Source organism: Columba livia, chromosome 7 (assembly GCF_036013475.1).
Source record: "Columba livia isolate bColLiv1 breed racing homer chromosome 7, bColLiv1.pat.W.v2, whole genome shotgun sequence".
NCBI lineage: Eukaryota > Metazoa > Chordata > Aves > Columbiformes > Columbidae > Columba > Columba livia.
The window spans coordinates 38,180,266-38,200,400 of NC_088608.1; the positions used below are offsets into that span (position 1 = coordinate 38,180,266).

Consider the following 20,135-nt stretch of genomic DNA (forward strand, 5'->3'; position numbering starts at 1 on the left):
ACAAGCATAACAAATGGATGTAAATACGCATTTGAGTCATCATCCATTTTATGAACTATGTTCTTTCAGAAGAACGTAATTCATTGCATCACAGTGAGTATGATTCTGCTACATTGAGGTAAGTGGGACATCAATTTTAATGGTTTAGAGCCAGTACTAAATAAGGTTGTGCTACAGAGCAATTACAAATGATTCTTTAATGAGTTCTAAAATAATCTTATTAAAACAAAAGTGATCATTAAAATATTAGCAACAGTAATCCTACAGGTTAATATGCTCCATCCATATCCAGAAGGAGTTCTGCTGACCTGCATAAATTCAAAATTTATAACAATTGGCAGTAGACTGGTACTAATTTACTGGTCAAATCTATAGCTATTAACGCTGAGTCTTTTTTGCTTGGTTTAGTTTTCCAAATTAAGCTTAAAGAGTCACTTGTCTTTTTAAAATGTGTTTAGGGTTACAAACTGAAACTGACTCTTTTGGTAAGAAATGCAGAAAAACCACTTTCCATTAACAAACAGGATGTTGAGAAAGCCTTGAATAAAATTGCTTGGAAAAGATATTTAAATAGGACTGTTCAGAATTTGAATTTTAAGAATTTGGTTAAACAACCTATTGCCATTTTAACAACATCGATAACCTAATCCAGTTAGATGTCAAGCAAAAGAAATTCTGGTGTACTTTGACTGGAAGAAGCATCTTACCTTACTGCTACTTAACAAGTTCACAGATTTGTTAGTTTGTCATGTAAAAATGACACCACTTTGTGCTATTTACCTTTCTTCTCCTGGAACTTTAACACTGTCAGTGTTCTCATTCCCGTATTTGTTTTCCTGGCAGCACAAGTTAACAATGAGCTCAGACCTGCTGAGACTGTGTTTACATTCAGGACATGCTTTTAAAAAACGCCTAACTAATCTCACACATGACATTACTGCTGTCGTGCACACTGATCTAACACTTGCTTAAAACGGCCACCAGTTGTGTCTCAGTCTGATCTTTGCCCTGAAATTCCTCGTTTTTTCCTAGTCTGAAAGGGATAACCAGCTGGCTTCGAACCTGGCAGCAATATTCCCATTCTGAAACTCCATATGGCGCAGAAGTTGTAGAGAGCTCACTTTAACACAGCACATCACAGGATACGGGTACAACTGACTGACAGAAAGAAGAAAAGGGAGCAGGTAATACTCCTTTATGCAAACCCTTTATTCGGTTGAGCTTCAAAGTAAACCAGCAGCAATTACAGCTGGGTCATACTTTGTGGTGCTAATTCAGGCAGAAAAGTGATGGTCACTGGCCTTTCAGCCCCCAGGTATATCCCTGGCCACTGAGTCAAATAACAATTGCAGCATCACACAAGCAGACATTCAGAAGCATTTTAAAAGGCGAGACCCACAGTCCCGAATATCCTCAGAAATAAGATTCATTGGGTTTGCAAGGTTTAGAAACACCAGGATAAGGAAACAGAAATGGGCAAGGACTCCTCTTATGTTTATAGACACACTGGCCAGGTAAGGAGAAACTGGTATAGTACCATGAAAAGCAGCAGGTTATTTTGAAAATACACAAAGACAATGTATTTGCAGTTTGGCTGTTTTAACAATATCACCTACCTTCACTCCATGTCCAATATCATCTAGAATTGTATAATCAATAGGTTTCCTGATGTAGCGAACTGGTCGCTCCAAGTTAGCTGGTGCAATGATTTTGTGAGTTCTTGAGGTGTTTTTGTTTGTAGTCAAGATACCAATTTCTCTTCTAGCAACTTTCTCTTTGTGAATGTCCACCGTCTACAAAAGACGCAGTGTATTTACTAACAGCGGTATGCATTTGAATACAGAGTCAGTATAAAAAAAATTGTATCAGTTCCAATGTTTCAAAGATCTCTGTGTACTCTGCTAAACATATCACTACATATATTTGATTACACCATCTTTGTTCAATTTACTGTTGAACTTGGCACCTCTAAACCCACACTAATAGCTACGGGTTCTTCAGGTTTTCTGCTATTCTCATTCTTTACAGTTCAGCAAAATTCCTTCTCCTTTGCATTCTTACTAGTTCCCATTAATTTACTGACACTGTTTTATAATATTCCTTCAGTTATCCCTTTCAATTTTACAGTTGCTCTCTAAGCTTGTCTTTGAAGTATTCTCCAACTACATGAAGTGGTAAGGATACCTTCCCAAACCTTAACTTTTATGGCCTGAAAACTGAACAATTAACAGATTTTCTTAAACTGTAAACTGGTTTGCTGAACTAGGACTTATATGATAGAATAAAATTTCACTCGGACAAACCAACAAGGTGTTTCAGTCATTACAAATCACTCATCGCAAGTAATCATTACATTTTAGAAGGTGCTCAGTCCTACTTTATCCACAGTGAAGCCAACGGTTAAACCCAGAGCCTCTACTTTGAATGTCTAAGGCCGACACTGAAAATTCCTCCCTCCACATATTACAAGTATCACAGGAGAACCTCCAGTGTAAGACAAAGCCCTGCTGAAAACTCATTGCCTAAAACCACATACTTGAATCTTATTTGGTAACAAGACTAGAAAAAAAGCTACCAAAAAGTCTACTTCCCCCTTCCAGGGGGAAAAAAAATACATATATATATATATATATATATATATATATCTAATCATAGTGCATGGAGTTTCTTGCATCATTTGAAACAAAAATAATTCCTTGCTCACAGAGCAGTTTTCCTTATAGGAAATTTGCCACAGTGAACAAAGCTTTTAGATGTAAGCTGAAAAAAAAAAGTAAGAAAACAGTCAGAATCACCACCATTAGTATTTCTAAACATCCATAGGATTTCTTGTTAGCACTTCAGTGATTATGAATGGTACCAGAAACACTTTTCACAGTTAGAAGACAGGCTCTATGGCAAATAAGGAATAGGTACAAATGAGAACTCATTTTCATAACACACTTTTTAAAATTGTAGTTTTCTTTGGGTAGGGAATGGGGCAGTGGGGTTGGTTACACTGTTAATTCTTTGTTTATGCTACCGATACCAAAACAGGCAAAACAGACTCTGTATTATCTTGTGCAACCGTCATCATCTTTAAAACAAAAACAAAACAAAAAACTAAAAAAACCCCAAACAAACAAAAACCAACCAACCAAACAACAAAAATCCCTACTTCTAAGAAGTCATTCCTTCACATTCTTTCCAGAGAAGAATTTACAGAAATACCAGGGCCATTATATGGAAGATCAAATTACTATCTATAAAGATTACCTAGTATTTCTCAGCAACATATTTTCAAGATCTTGCAACTTTGCTGAAATTAAGCACTTAATACGGCTTTGTTGTGTACATTTCTGCCACCTCTAGTACCACCTGCCTAGAACTGTAAGGTTTCTACCAAAGCTGCACAACTATTTCTCAAAACAAAGCGACAGAAAAATAGATTAGTCAAGGTCAAAATATGTTGGCAACCCCCACTTTGGAAAGCTTCAGTTTCCTGAGCAATTATTTGAAATTTAATAGGAGTAGTTAAACTATCTAGGACACATCTGCCATCACCCTCACAAAAACCCACTTGGATTTGCTCAATATATAAACTCTACAGAAATTTGTAGTTCATACAAGCTTAACAGATTTTCATTTCTACGACTATTTAACAACGAAATGACTTTCCAACCAAATTTGCTGAAGTCCTTCCTGAAGCTCCCTGTGATGACCAGGTCTATATACTATGCCCCAATGCAACAGTGCAGATCAGATCTTCACGGCTCTTACAATAGTATTGATTGTACAAATATCATTGCAAACAGAGCACACGAACACGTTCCAGGCTAGAGAACCAAAAGTGTACCATTCTGCATCAGGGTCATGATCAGTATTTTATCTTCCATCACAGGTTTCTATCCCTTCTCTGTGTCAGACCTTTGCTTTTGCAGCATACTGGAAAAAGCAGCTTTGGAACAAGCAGCAGTCATATCAAAGAGATCGTCTACAGAATCCTCACCTCGTGAGGAGGAGTTAGAAAGCACATACTTTCTTGATAAGCTAACAGCATGCGATTGCGACAGCTTGGAGAACAGCCTCATGTTTAATAGGACTGCAGCATTATCTCAGACTTAATCCGTGATCTAGACAAGTCATTAGAGACCTGCAGAAATATTAAACTGTTCTTTGCATGCTCTTTGTCTCACAGACCTCTGATACCATTTCCTAGAATGTGAAACAAAGCTCAGCTGCCCCAGAAGCTGCTCCTCCAAACTCTATGCTACACTGTACGATGTCTCACAGGTACTGAATCACAGAATCACAGAATGTCAGGGATTGGAAGGGACCTCAAAAGCTCATCCAGTGCAATCTCCCCGCTGGAGCAGGAACACCCAGATGAGGTTACACACGAAGGCATCCAGGCGGGTTTTGAATGTTTGCAGAGAAGGAGACTCCACAACCTCCCTGGGCAGCCTGGGCCAGTGTTCTCTCAGCCTTACCGAGAAGAAGTTTCTTCTCAAATTTAAGTGGAACCTCTTGTGTTCCAGTTTGCACCCATTACCCCTTGTCCTGTCACTGGTTGTCACTGAGAAGAGCCTGGCTCCATCCTCCTGACACTCACCCTTTATATATCTGTAAACATTAATGAGGTCACCCCCCAGTCTCCTCTTGTCCAGCTCCAGAGCCCCAGCTCCCTCAGCCTTTCCTCACACGGGAGATGCTCCACTCCCTTCAGCATCTTTGTTGCCCTGCGCTGGACTCTCTCCAGCAGTTCCCTGTCCTGCTGGAACTGAGGGGCCACAACTGGACACAATATGCCAGGTGTGGTCTCACCAGGGCAGAGCAGTGCCTAATTTTAACCCCCAAATTAGAAGGAAAGTAATGAGTGCAATGTTGGGAAGATGATTTCTTCTCTCTGCATTTCAAGTGCTTGACCTCTGCAAATTTAAATATGTTATTTTAGTATTTACTTATGCAATTATTAATATCCATAAATTCTATGTGAGAACAGATATTTAATGTGCATGTGACTGTAGTGACAGTATCTTGGCACTGTGGATATTTGTTTCCATGAATGAAAAGCATGGTTTTTTAATTATTCATAGGAGTTGTGAGTCCAACCAGTTTCCTTAAGTATTATGGTGATCAGTGAGGCTCAACTACATGAACAAACAATGAAATGCATAAAAACTTACTAAAACCTAAGTTCATCTAATGGGAATTCTCTTGCATAATGATTCATGTATGAAAGTGGCACCTAATTCTGGTACGTACTCCTAAAATAGTATCGAAAAGCATTTCGCTTTTTCAAAAATTTCATTTTCTTGCTTAGTAGACTACTGGAGTCATTAGATCTTAAGACACCTCATTATATCTTAAGACACCTATAAAGCAGCAAAAAGGAACATTTGAGGTATTTGACTAATTAAGGAAGGAACAAAGATTAACATGCTATTAAAGAAAATGAAAACTTCCTCAAGACACAGGTAATTACTGCAGATGGGATACACTGTGCCCATCTTTAACTTAAACCACTCTTTTCTAACAAGGACTTTCAGACTCCTGACAACATTATTACGCACTTTTTTTTCACCCCATAGCTCCATGAACTTTGGCAAAAGCTTTTAAATAACAGTTTGTTAGAGGTCAGGCTCATTACTATCATCTTTTCAAACATTTTCCAAGACATCTACAATAAAGCAAGGGCTAACTTAAGGCGGGGGGGGAAGTATAAACAGCTGCATTTTTGCCTTTTCTTTTTCTATTAGGAATTTTCTGGCCATTTGGAAACATCAAGTTTCCATACTGAATTCAATAAAAACAGCCTCCAGATGTGTAAAGATTAAAATAGAAAAACCATTAAATAATTTCTGGGATTCCAAAGGTAACACTATTTACCACTTAAAAGTCACTGAACTCAGAGTTTTGAGAAATAGCCTCTTCTACCTGCAACTGAAATTTCTTGAAGTATTAAGTTAACACTTGTTAAGTTAGCACTTGAAGTATTAAGTTAGTTTGAACGTCTAAACTGTAACGACATTTCAGAAATAAAAGTCTCCAGCAGCTTTGATTTCTTCCTCGTCTCAAAACATTCTAATTTAAAGTTATCAGTCTGTTATTGTCAGTCTGTTTGTGTGGATTTCTACAATTCAGTTTTAAAAAAAACATTATTAAAACCTGAAAATCTGCCAGATTGATTTAAAGAATTTGGACGTTAACCACATTTTGCAGTGCTTGCTAACCTGTAAAATTAACACCATCTTTTTAACAAGTATAAATATTTATACAGATGAACTGTATTTAGGATTTAAATTGTCTGCCAAATATGAAACCCTGTATAACATGTAGTTCTGGACAAGGTTCAAGAAGGCAAATAAGAATGGATTCATCAGCTTTTAGAACAAATCAAAGTAATTCCAAATTTAATAACTTGCATAAAAATAGTTTCAATAGTAATGATTTCCTTATTGAGGATCTATATATAATCTGAGAAACCACAAATGATTATCAGCTTCCTTGTCAGCTCTTTGATTAAGTTGGCATTTAGAAGGAAACATAGAAAGTCATATAAGTTGGCATTCTATCAATGAACTGAGAACTAGAATGTTTAATCTTCTAATCATGTCTCTTCTAGTCTGAGCCACACTTGAACAAAACAAGCACTTTTGAAAAAAAATTTCTTACTAAGAGCCAAATGATTTTGCTCCCTTCTTTGGAGAATATGTGGAATTCCAAATCAGAATTAAAAGCAGGATTACACACCCAGGTATCATAATTTGCATTAGTGTTTCCTAACATAAATATCAACAGCTACCGACCAAAGCATCAATACAGTGAGCAGATTGTAATTACCGCCTGTTATCTGTTCTACATTACTGACACCATTTCAGTTCAGACTGACTGAAAGGAGAGTTTGGCAATGAGGTGTTATACTATGAGGCATTTTAAGTGGTACTAGAAACAGTCCACTAAACTTTATGGCCAATGTAAAAAAGACTGAAACATACAAAAAAAAGACCAAGGATGTCTTCTCATGTTAGGCTTGTAACAGAATCAGAATCAAATTTCCTGAAAACGCATTATTTATTACACAGAAAATGTGACAAAAGAAATTTATTTTTTAGAGAAAAATAACTACCAAAATCAAGACAAATGAAACAGCTACAACACTGGTATTGTAGGATGAAGCCATTTCTGAATATATTGAATTCAACTTAATAAAGTTCCTTAGATCAACATACTCCGTGTACATAAAAGCCAAAATTCAAACACAGCCTTCTCCTCTGATACAGTTTCTTCCCTGAAGATTTGGAAGGGATCCTACAAAAAATCCCAACCACGAAGGAGAAAAACAACAACAAAAAAACCCTCAATTTTCAATTTTACAGCAATATTAAAAGAAAAACCCCACAACTTTTTCTTGGTTGGTCAAGGGCAGCCTATGAATTTTGGTAGATACATCTTCATTAGGTATTGGGCACTGGTGATTGAGTGTTCTATTTTAACTAACTAGCCATTTTGTATAAACACCAAAGACACTAACCTAGCACCTCAGCTTCTCAGAAGCAAAATACTTAAAATGCTATGGCTCTTTCCCCAAAAGTTCCTTTACAGAAACTGTGTGACAAAATTAACTTTCCACACCTATGAAATGTAAACTTCAGTAAACCCTGAATATTTTTTATTCATATGCTATCTTTTGTGTCAGGCTTTTAAATAACTGAAATAGTTGTCAGCTGGCACTAGCCTGTCTAGAAGCACATGAATACACACACAAGGGCACACACACGCCCATATACACACACACAGCACATACACATGCACACACAGAGTAATTTGTGACGTTTTCTGGGAAAAAAAATGAATTTACTTTTCCATAGGGTATCAAGAAGCATATAATGGAAGAAATCAAACTTTTCAGTTTATTTTTGAGGATGCAGTTGCATGAGCTAACTGAGGCAACCTAACAGCATACTGCTAGCAAAAGGGAAGTCGTCCCCAGCCCTTCCTTGTCACCTGCTCTGGAATTCATCTGACCCCTCCATGAACCAATTCTGGTCACTAAACTGGCACAAAATCATTCACTTATTTTGCTGGTTCAGGCCTCTACTAGTTTAGCAATCCTTTCAGCACCAGCAAGTTAAAATATCAGCTCAATCTGCTTATTTCCTACCTTATATGGCTCCTACTTCCAAATGTCTTTCTAAACACCACAGTATTATTTATTTTAATTCATGATGTTACCTCATGGAGATTAAGAAACTCTAGCAGCCAAAATGCACTGGTCAAATAAGACACAAAATGCTCAGTAGGGATGCCAAAAAACTCTCCAGTAACAAAAAACAAAACAAAAAACCAGCACCAAACAGAAAGCACGACCTCATTGTTCTCAATTTCACTTTTAATCCATCATTAGCATGTAAGCCTCCAATAAATCTCTCATCTATCCTCAGCCCACTCTGGCAGTCAAAATTCTCCCATCAGTGGGTTCCTGACAACAGTAGCTTAGTTTACTGCTGCCCAGAAAAACTGCAAACAACAGCAGGTGTTCTGTAGTCATACACAAACTTGAATCATTAATTTTGCCTTCTGTTCATGTCATTGCAAACTACTTTTTATTAAGAAAACCCAGGAGCAAACTATTCCTGTCATCTATGCTTTTGTCATCAGGTACCAGTATTACAGTGACAGGACAAGTAAAAATATGACAACTATTGTTTTCTGCCATCCATTTGATACTTCTTTCTTTTAATTTTAAGCACCTGTAGCAGATACATACCAAGTACAGCAAGTCACCTAATGGGAGCTAGAAAGCTTAGTATGTCCCTTAACATAATATTCTGATTTTTCCATTAGCAATTTTTCTGTGCTTTTCATTTATGCAGAATGGACCCCTCTCCAAACAACGAACTGGCCAAGAATACATTTAATCTCTTATCCTGTGCAAAACGTTCACACTAACACACATACACAGTCACATAATGAGACCAATTCTCAGAATTAGTATGAGAAGAAATGTATCCTTCTGTTTTAAATGTGACTATTATTCACAAAATGTTCAGGTGAGAGTTTTACTTGCTGTGTACATTCAAGAACAAAGAGAAAAAAAAATAAAATCAGGAAAAAAGTCTCACTTGTGAAATATGGTTGATTGAAGATTCCATGCGTCGAAGCTGGGATGCCTGGATATCCAGCATCTGGAGAACATTGTTGGCCAAAGTGTTGATCAGATAGGCTACGCTTGCTAACGACTGCGTTGTGTAGGCTTTGGTTTCTTCCAGGGCTCGCTGCTTATCTGCTGACTAAAAGCAGAAATAAATGTTAGAATGTTCCTCCTTTCTGTTCATTCCCCAAAAGATACTAACTCTGTATTTTAAGAGTTTCTACTTTTCTAAAGGAATTAAGCTACCACACAACATGTTCATCTTTTCTGGAAATACTTACTATGAAGTGCAACTTTTTATATTGTATTTTAGCACTAAACTTGAGATACTTACTGTTTAGGTCTTCTAAACTTTGTACTTCAATTTGATCTCATAACAGCCTGCAAGGATCTGCTAAATACCAGATTCCTCATGTCTCCCAGTTTTTTAGACCTCATTATTGCCACAAATGGTCATTCACAGTGAATGAACTACAATTACTCCCTTAAAATGGCAGCTGATTTAAAATGTGAGAGGAATAATTTTTTAAAAGTCCATATTTTTAAAACGTTTTGTGCTTTTTCACATTGTCAGTATTTTACTCTATGAAGAATTAGTACGATCCATTTTTGTAGTAGTAGAGCACCTAAAATATTTAGGCTATCAAGCCATAATATATCCATTAGAAGTTTAAAAAACACATAACATTACAAACAACATTAAAAATAATAAGCTGTGATTCTAGTTGACAGGATCTCATGTTTCTTCTTTAATAATATTCAACACCACTAAGATACAATTCAGTACAAAGAATACAGATTAAAACACTTGTAAAACATACAACTAAGATGCTAAGAAATTTGCCAGTTTCCAAGGCTTTGGAATACACTGAATTTTACTTTTAGGTGATCATTCGCCACCTCACAGGTTGAGGGTCGTGTTTCTAAAGCAACAGTTGACAAACGTTCTCTACTCTCATGTGCTATTACAATACTACAGTTCATAACGTTATTTCATGTATATATTATTCACAAAACAGGCAGCTTAAGGACTCCCAAATGAAGGAATACAGAGCTCTTTGCCTCCGCTCTCACACTGCTGGCTTCTAAATGCACTACTTCTTTCCCTCTTCCTACTCATAACCTCAGCTCAGTCTGCAAATATCACTGCAGCAGGCATACATACCACAGGACACTTCCACAGCTATTCAAACCATTTCTGAATGGCAATAACAAAAATGACCAGAAGCTTGTCTGTTTTGCTCTGCAGCTGCTGACAAAGTCTATTTATAGGAGCAGAAACTGCTGATTTACATGAGCACACTGTACATCCAGAATAGCTGAGTAGAAGCCAGCAAACACAATTTTTGTCATTAACAGCCAAAGTGAGAACAAAAGGAAAACAATCTATCATTTTAGAAATTATAAGCCTCTGCTATGGTTTTACTGCTTAAAGAAGCACAAATATGAGTAAGTGTTCAGAGTTAGTCTTTAAACTGATGTAGCCTAACAGCTAAATTCAAGTCACCCCCATTCACACCAGTTCAAACCAACAGGAACTGGTTTCTCAATGTTCAAACACGTTAAACTCATATAACAATCCTATAAATAAATTTGAAACTCTCATTAGCAAAAAATCACTTTTGATTGAGAGGTCGAGTTTGTGTATCTAGATGACAACCCGAACAACTATGATTTGCTCTGTGTCCCTTTATACAGAGCCCCAAATTCTCTGAAGCAAACTCCACTCATACTTGGCACAGCAAAATTACTTTGAACTTTCTCCCTGTATACTAAGAGTTGCAGAACATGTTCAATTTTCAAATTAAAATGACTATTTGAATCTACTGTTGTCAAGCCACTTGGCAACAACAACAACAAAAATTAATGACAGCATTTTAGAACAATTGAGTTTACCCTAAAAATTTTCAAGAGATGAAAACTTGGGTCTCACAGAGCAACTAGGAAAAACAGTCTAGAATAGTTATAGCGATTCTAAAGTTCCCCTGTGGAGATATAATAATAAACGTTAAAATTTAACTTGAAATGGGCTTGGCACGAAATGTAACTTTTCACTATGGAAAGCAGATTTCCCAAGATATTATCTTATCATGTGGTCCTACGTAATAAGTTCCCCATGCACACTCCTGATAGACATCAAATGATACTGCTTACAACTGCTGCCATGCTCAAACCTAGCAACGGATTTAGACAACTAAATGGTACACTGATAACGATGTAACTATGGAACTGAAGGGATTTCTGCAAATAAGATCATGATTTCAAGTTATAAGTAAACCAAATTCAGACATAAACCTCATCAGACTAAGATGTGATACTCTGATCTTTAGAACACCGAAATATTGGCCAATATGCTTCATATCTGACCGTAAGGCAGGCAAAAAGTTATTTCAATATCCACGCCTATCAAAATTCTCAAGTGAAAGATAAAAATACTAATATGGCCCTAATCAAACTGAGAGTACAGTAGGTTCAGTTACAGATGGAATACTGTTTCTATGGAGAATACTGAAAACAAGAGAAACGTGTTCTGCTATGTTCATTCTCAAAAAAGAACAACTTGCTAACATGAATACCCAGGGATATTAATTGGATCCCTAGAAGCCCTTCAGTTCTCAGAAACGTTACAGTCAGCATGATCAAGAACTGGTAGCAAGTGTGTTTTCAGTGCAATGACCTCAATTAAATGGCATGAAACAGACCATTGAATATCTCTTAGTTTTAAAGTTTTGAAATATCTAGCACCCACATACATAAAATTCTGCATGCCTATGAAAAAAATGGGCAGCATAATATCTACACACACACCACTCGCAGGGAAGCAATGCTTCCACCTGTTAGATCAGCTTTATCTGTACTTTTCTAAAAATTAGATTTAAGACATCAAAGCCACTGTTTGACAAATAAGTCTTTTACAACACTGCCAACATCGGCAGCCTCTCATTCCTCATCCTAACACATCCACTCAGTTGTGACAGTACTGGATTTTCAGGGCCACATGGTGGACTGAGTACCTAATCTAGTTTACAAAAAACCTAAGAAACAAATGGTCATGTTAAACTTCAGCCAATTCCACTATCTTCCCTGCCATGCAAACTTGCAAACACCTGCACTAGCAAAACAAAGTAGATGGCACAAAAGAAGAGCAGATCATGCTTGCTGAATTATGGTAGGAGCAACTAATCACATTATGGAGATTCAGGTTCCAGTTTCAGCAGCAGTACCTGCAGGAGCAGAGGTCCCCGAACTGATCACTCCCTTTGCTGTAGTGAACTAGACCAGGAGGCAAGTCCCAGATGAAAATGATCTATTCCATAAACCAAATTATGAGTTTTCCCTCATCCAAACCACCGTATGGCCACTAAAACACAGGGAAGCACACTATCAAGAATAAGGAGGGAAGAACTATAAGAGTTGTTCTGTTCGCTAAAGAAAAGGAACAAGTAGTGGAAAGTAGACATCACTGCAGTTCTGTCAGCCTCCCCCTACCTACAACTTCTTTATCTTTTACAACACCTCTGCACAGTGTCTCATGTATTTCCCTCAATTTTTTCCTCTAACTTTGTTAAGACTGCTGTTGCATCTCCACCTCTTAAACTTCCAGCTTCAACTTTTCAAACAATATTAAGAAGATACTTGAGCATCACAGCTGGATCATCTTCACAGCCTTAAAAAGATAAAATGTTTGGACCATTGATGTCTTCTGTGCCCACGTTATCCAATTTCCATGCAGCAGCTTAGCATCTATTCTGTTTATCATTTTTCTCCACACAATGTACACATCGGGTGGTCCACGCTGAGTCACAAAGCAGCATCTTTTCTCCTGCTCTCAGCAGCGGGTGAGAGCACCATTTTAACTCACAGCAGAGAGTTCATCTGATGCTCCTGCCAGGCACATATGAGGCGAGGATGGTGTTGGCTGCTCCTCTGCTGCAGCGGGAAATGGTCCCCACGCTCCCAGACATGGCAGCAGCCACTGCTCTGCCCGGCTCCCCCCGGAGAACATTTGCTATTTGCAGGAAGCACCCACTACTGAAACAGTTGGTTTGCCTCCTCCAGGAAACAAAACGAAGCTATAGACTAGATAGAAATACTGCACAGGGAGGATCCAGTCTGAGAGCTAGTCATACTACACAGACTAGTGACTGGTATATACAAAACTGGGCTTTCAGATATAAGGAGAAGATCAAACTCATTCAAGTCAGCTACTAATGCACAGACTTCAAGTTCAGTCAGAAAAGGCATGTATTGGACACACGGTGCACTAGTGTGCGCTTGCTATCAGACACCGCAGAAATATTAAGTTTCCACCTTCCCATGACAAAAAAGCCTTACATAGATCAGGAGTGATGATACACATGTTCACCTGAAAATATTTCTCATTTTTATATTAGATTCACAGAATCACAGAATGTCAGGGATTGGAAGGGACCTCAAAAGCTCATCCAGTGCAATCCCCCTGCCGGAGCAGGAACACCCAGATGAGGTTACACAGGAAGGTGTCCAGGTGGGTTTTGAATGTCTCCAGAGTAGGAGACTCCACAACCCCCCTGGGCAGCCTGGTCCAGTGTTCTCTCAGCCTTACCGAGAAGTTTCTTAAATTTAAGCAGAACCTTTTGTGTTCCAGTTTGAATCCATTACCCCTTGTCCTATCATTGGTTGTCACTGAGAAGAGCCTGGCTCCATCCTCCTGACTCTCACCCTTTATATATCTGTAATCATTAATGAGGTCACCCCTCAGTCCCCTCCAGGCTAAAGAGCCCCAGCTCCCTCAGCCTTTCCTCACACGGGAGATGCTCCACTCCCTTCAGCATCTTGGTGGCTGCGCTGGACTCTCTCCAGCAGTTCCCTGTCCTGCTGGAACTGAGGGGCCACAACTGGACACAATATGCCAGGTGCAGTCTCACCAGGGCAGAGTAGAGGGGCAGGAGAACCTATCACTGTTTGGACTGGTGTCTTGTAAAACCAGCCGTTATCAAAGAACCCAAAGCCCTGCCTGTAGCACCAGTCTTGTAGCCAATTGTTTACAGACTGAATTTTTCTATTCCCTCCTATATTATCACCCAAAACTGGAAGGAGGGAAGAGAATATCACTTGAGCCCCAGACTCTTTTACCATCCATCCCAAGGCCTTGAAATCTTTTTTCATTCCTGTCAGACTGCGGGATGCAGCTTCCTCCCCATCTGTCTGGAAGATCAGCAGCGGGTAGTAGTCTGTTGGTTGCACCAGGCTGGGGAGTGTCCTGGTGATGTCCCTGATCCGGGCTCCAGGTAGACTGCACGCTTCTCTACGATGAGGGTCAACCCTGCAGATTGGGCCCTCCGTCCCTCTCAGAAGGGAACTGCCTACTGCTATTACTCTTCTTTCTTTTTTATTTGAGGCAGTCTTGATGCATGGGGTCAACTGCCTCTTTCCATGTGACCTCGTAGGTGGGCCTTGCACCACATTCTCACCTACCTCCTCTTCAAGATCCAAGATTGTATAACCCAAATTGCTAGCATTAGAAATGATGTGGAGTTCAAGCTGCACTAAGTGCAAACATGACCACTTTTCATGCCAGGATGCAGAGCCCACCATCATTTTTTCTATCCACTCTGACAGTTTCATTTACATAGCACAATTACATTACGAGATTTGAGTAAGAAATGGTTTGGACTGCTGACTATATTAGATATCCCTCTACTTTAGGAATTAAACCTCTCAATGTTTTTTCTCCTGCCTAGGAAAATACAAACTTTTTAATTGATACAAGCCATAGAAAAAGAAATTTCAAAGAAGAAAAAAATATATTGAATTGAAAGCGTGGGGCAGATGAGAGAATAAAATATGCAGAAAGGTATGGAAAATTTCATAATAATTTGGCTATATGAATTATAAAAGGAAATATTATGTGCATATGGAGCACAAACAACAGGGCTAGAAAGGAACTGAAGATTTAATGTATTTTCCTGCTCTCAGGTGTCTTTCCTGCTCTAGTTCTATAAAAAAAAAAAGTAATTAAAAAAAATATTTAACCATCAGTCATCATCAACTTAGAAGTTCAAAGTCTTCAGCTGAGCTAACAAAATTTATACAAGAATTTCTACTAAATGAGCCACAATGTCTGGACCTGGGTGGGGAAAAGAGAGCTTTTAATTTCTGAGACTACTATCCCTCACAACCAACCTACACCTAAAAACCCCTTAGAAAAAAAAAATAAGTGTTCTGAATGGAAAAAATCTCAATTCATATGCAAATCAACTCTTCAGTGTACAATGTGTTTATGTCGTAATATTTAGGTGTCAAAGTGGAAACTACGGTTAAAAAGTCTGACATCAGACTAACTACATGGAAAGGTGTGTGCAGAATCTAACAGTCACTTTCCCAGCATATACATATCTTGCTATTGTTCAAAACAGTGCTGTTTAGAGTGAAGCAAAACTAATATTTAATATAAGTGACAAAAAAGTAACAGTGAAATTTTAATAATGAAACAGATTAGCTTCATTTAATCACCATAACAGGGTTTTTTTTGATTACTGGTAATACAAACTCAAGCAGGCAAGCAAAACCCCTCAGGTTTCTGTTAAGGTTGCATCAGCGTCAAGAAGCCTCAATAACAAAATCTGCATGTCACAAAGTTCAACAAGCTTGTGCTATTCAGTACCAAATGTGCACAACTGCAATACTGACAAAGCACACTTCAGGTTTCCTGTGAAAAATAGAAGATTATGCTTTTATATCACCCTTTCCGTTTTTTTTTGTTGCTGAATTCCTTGAAGTTACTGAAAGCCTCATACATAATTAAATATTTTACACACATTTATTCAGCTGCACAGATGGTATTTGCTTAGCCCACCCAAGTGCTTTCTGAGGTCCTTTCGTAAGCCAGAAATAATGACTGCGAAGAAAACTGAGCATCATTATCCAATAATTTTGCCAAAATCATGCCAAAAAGTTACATAACTGCGAGTGAAAACTACAATAGCTTTCTGTTTTAACTAACTACCTCATTAAATACTTACTTGCTAAAGAACATCCCTTACTCCTCCTTCAGTACCAGAACCACTCATCTTCAGCATGCAATACATGTACCATACAACTCGTTAGGTAGCTGGTCTATAAATGCATTAGATGCATTAGATGCATTAGATGCATTAGATCTCTCGCACCTCCCAAAAAAACCAAATGCCATAGAATTACCAGAAAACTGCAAAGTTTCCCCTTTGGATGTGCAGAAGGATGAATGTATTCTATTAGAACATTGAGTGCAAGGACAACTCCAGTCTACCTGTTCTTTAGTAGAGCCAGAGCTGCAAAGTACTTGGAGTTCAGGGTAGATCTTTTTGTTCTCTGTCAACTGTAATACTATAGTCTCTAAACTATTCATCTCTACATGTAAACATTTTTTTCTAAACAAGTGTTTATTTGCATAATTATTGCTGTTATCATTATTTTAGGAAGTGGGAGGACTAGCCTGACCACCCCATGTGTAAATACACTCACTCAGGTGTAAATACATTTATTTTAACATTAAGGAGATCTGGTAGTCATCTTGGCCATTTGCATGTACTCTACACCACAAACATTATGAATTAATCAAATCTTAAGAAACATAAGCAAACAACATTTCAGACACAAATGGGAAACACTTATTTGGACATACCCTCCCACAAACCCACTGATAAGATCTCTGACAACTTTCTGTTACTCTGTATTCAAAAGAATACACAAGTAGCAAAGATACACTGAGACCACACAATGGGGAAAGCAACAAGATTAATGCAATTTGGTAATTGGCCATACAACTTAATAGAAATGGTAGCAGTAGACTTCTGAGAAAGAATATTTTTACTTCACAATAGTTTTAACACAACCTTATCTGCACAGCTAACTATAATTAGAATAACCTGCTTGACAATTCTTTGTCCCATCTGTGAAGAATGGAGCATGTTAAGCCTCCTAGCGACATGACTCCTTTTTTATTAGTGAGCTACTCTCAGAAGCAACAATACACAATGCAGTAATCAGCACTGCGAGGAAACCTGAGTTGTGGGTGGACTGTGTAGGCACAGACAGAGGTTACGGTCAGGCACCTAAATCATCCCACCTTATAAACATCTGTCAAACTGAAAAGTACATTTCTTCACAATTGCATCTAAAGTCTCTACTCAACACCTAAATGAAAGCATTGAACTCGCTGTTCACTAAAGTGCTTTTAAAATTTAAACACCTTTAAATGTTAAATTGCTGAAGCAAACTCTTCTGAATACATCTCAGAAGAAATGAGATTAGGACTACCCTCACAGTGCTGTGAATTCTGTAGTCAAACACATCACCTTTTGAGCTGAGATACACAGTAAGCTAAGCACAGCAATCCACAAAGGTGTATACAGAACTTTGATGTTTAGGTCAAATATAATAATTACAGAATATATCAGTTATAGAATGAAGAATGCATCAAAACTATCATTAGATTTTACACTTTGAACAACATTCAAAGAGCAAACAATAAATGCAATATTTAAAATAGGAAAGCCATTTCCAAATGAAAGGTTAGTTGTATTAATCATACCCCAATGACATAAATATAAATAAGCTTCTTTCCATTTTTATAATTAAATTATGATAATTTAGCTTAATTTATCTGCATACTAATAACAAACATACTAGTTGAGGAATGTGCTCTTGTTATTCATACTTTTGTAAAGTCTGACATCAGGCTGGTTTTCAGATTACTAAAAAACTGTAATGATGTGCTAAATGTCACTACAATTTCTTGATCGTAAGTGTGACTTGCTGTTTTTTAAGCCATCTGAAATTTGGTATCAATAATCCACTGCGGTCACCATCAGCTCATTCACATTAAATTGAAGTCTTTTGCTTTGGTTGCAGTTGATTCATTTGCTACTTTTATTTTTGTGCTGAGCCTCAAAATGTAGGTTTGATTAACAGCTAGTAAAGCTATCATTCAAAGAAAAATATAAAAAGCCTAACCTCCTAAATGGAAAAGCAACTTTGTAAAATACATACTGCATTCAAGGCTGCCAGTGAGGACAAAACTAACTCACTGGTTTGAAATTGATGACAAGAATATCAGCCTACCGCACCCAAAAGAAAAAGGTAACAATGATAGCTGTGGACAAGCACAGCTTCCCTGACATCTAATCACTTGTGCCACTGTTTTCATGCTGCCAGCATCACTGCATCATCTGCTTCCCTTAACCATCACCAGGACCATACATAGTATTTATTTCCATATATTCACAAGCACAGATGACCAGTTTTCAAATGCAGATGTCCTGCTCTCACCAAAACTGTCAAGTCCCTCTTATTTGAAAGCAGAGCCAAAGTCCTGTTTATGCAAAAAAACTCACCACCATAAACAGGGCATGCTGCATTTATATAAACCTACCAGAAAAGGTTATAATAAGGTTTGTTTAACACATAAATTATATAGTCTAAAATGACAGATCATGAGAAACCTAACAACATGATAGTATCCAAATGTGTTTGCATCTGAAATGTAGTTAACATGTAGTTATATTAATAGCTATTCATCACTGCTTTACAGCATCAGATGTAGCTCTTGTGCAAGAATCAAGCCACAGAGACAGAAACCTATTCCCCATGTGCATTTAAGACTACTCATTGCGTTAATCAATGCAGGCTTCACCCTACTGTTATCGCTTTCCTACAATAACACAGCTCAGAGAAGTGGATCATTTTCTAGTTCACACAACAACATAGTTATTATCAGAGTGCCAAATACAAGGACAATATTGGCTTTAATACCAGTACAAAATCGACACATTCATGGCCATAAGAGACTATGCCAATACAAATGTGCTGAATGAAGAACATTAGAAATATCAGCAAAGATCCACAGGCTTAACTCGAGCATCTCATGTAGCTGTTGTTCTACAATTCTTCATTCACTAAGGGCACTTTAGTGTGTGGAGCTTTCACTGAGTGTACAAGTAAAAATCATCGATGTATTCAATTAAACTCAAGTTTTATTTTACAGCTACTTGAAAAAAGAAGTCATTGCAAAATTTGCAAAAGTTACTTTTTGGATGCAAAGTGGCCTTCAGAATGTAGAAAAACTGCAATCATAGAGGAATTATATTCTGCTGTACAAAAAAATGTTATTCGCACCAATTGTTTTCTCTTTAGCAATATCAGATGAACAGATTTTATCTTTCTTTCAAGAAATCTGACAAGATCTGCTGTTCCTAAGACAGGATGGCTACTTCAGCTCTCAAAACATGATCCAGTCACAGGGGTTTATATAACATCCAAGTTATTTCCCAACTTTGCCAGTTTCTTCATTCTACCACAAATTATCAATTCAATTCATTACACAGCAATGGCTGAGGCCAACTAACAGCTTTAATTCAGAATCACAGGCAGTTATCTGTGGCAGTAGAAGCAGGCTCTGCTTCCAACTGTCCACTGCCAGCCACTACAATCCCAGAGCAAGAACACCTAAGTAGGACATGCAGCCATGTCATCCACCATCACAGTTTATAGCCTAATGTAATTAACCAATTGGCAGGACAGCTTGTAATTACCAGAGTGCAACTGCAGCATATAGGGGGAAGATACACACCCTATTCGGCCAATAACTCCCAAAAGAGAGGGAGGCAAACGTGGAGTGACACCTGCAGTGACCACAACTACACAGGGTGCCATTGCACCAGGCACTGCACAAAGCAGGAAGGTACCCAAGAACACAACCTGTCTGACCACAACAAATACAGTCCTGTTATCCTCAGAACTCTTCCCACGTTCACAAGTCAGCTAACACAAGTCTTTTAATTGCCATTCACAGCCCCTACTTCCTCACATGAGCACACAACAAAATTTTATCATTCTAAAGGTTACTGTATTTTAAATCAGCTACCTTTGATTACTATGGGAAAAAAAAAAAAGCAGCTTTAAGAGAAATAAAGTGGCACAGCTGCCAGGTAGCAGGGGTATGACATTTCAAAGGTAGCAGATAGAAGAGAGGGCTTAAACT

General features: G+C 37.9%; 1 protein-coding gene across 20 annotated transcripts in view; it reads right to left on the minus strand.

The window, feature by feature from the left end:
• ABI2 (abl interactor 2) overlaps nucleotides 1-20,135 on the minus strand; it is a 61,191-nt gene that overhangs the window by 26,097 nt on the left and 14,959 nt on the right. For 14 of the 20 annotated variants that reach the window (XM_065069950.1, XM_065069946.1, XM_065069949.1 and 11 more), the window contains exons 2-3: nucleotides 9,105-9,272; nucleotides 1,617-1,793 (exon numbers count right to left, since the gene is read on the minus strand). In XM_065069950.1, coding sequence (XP_064926022.1) covers nucleotides 1,617-1,793; nucleotides 9,105-9,272 — 345 coding nt within the window. The remainder of the gene's footprint in view (nucleotides 1-1,616; nucleotides 1,794-9,104; nucleotides 9,273-20,135) is intronic. The other 6 variants (XM_065069956.1, XM_065069965.1, XM_065069964.1 and 3 more) reach the window with 1 other exon arrangement.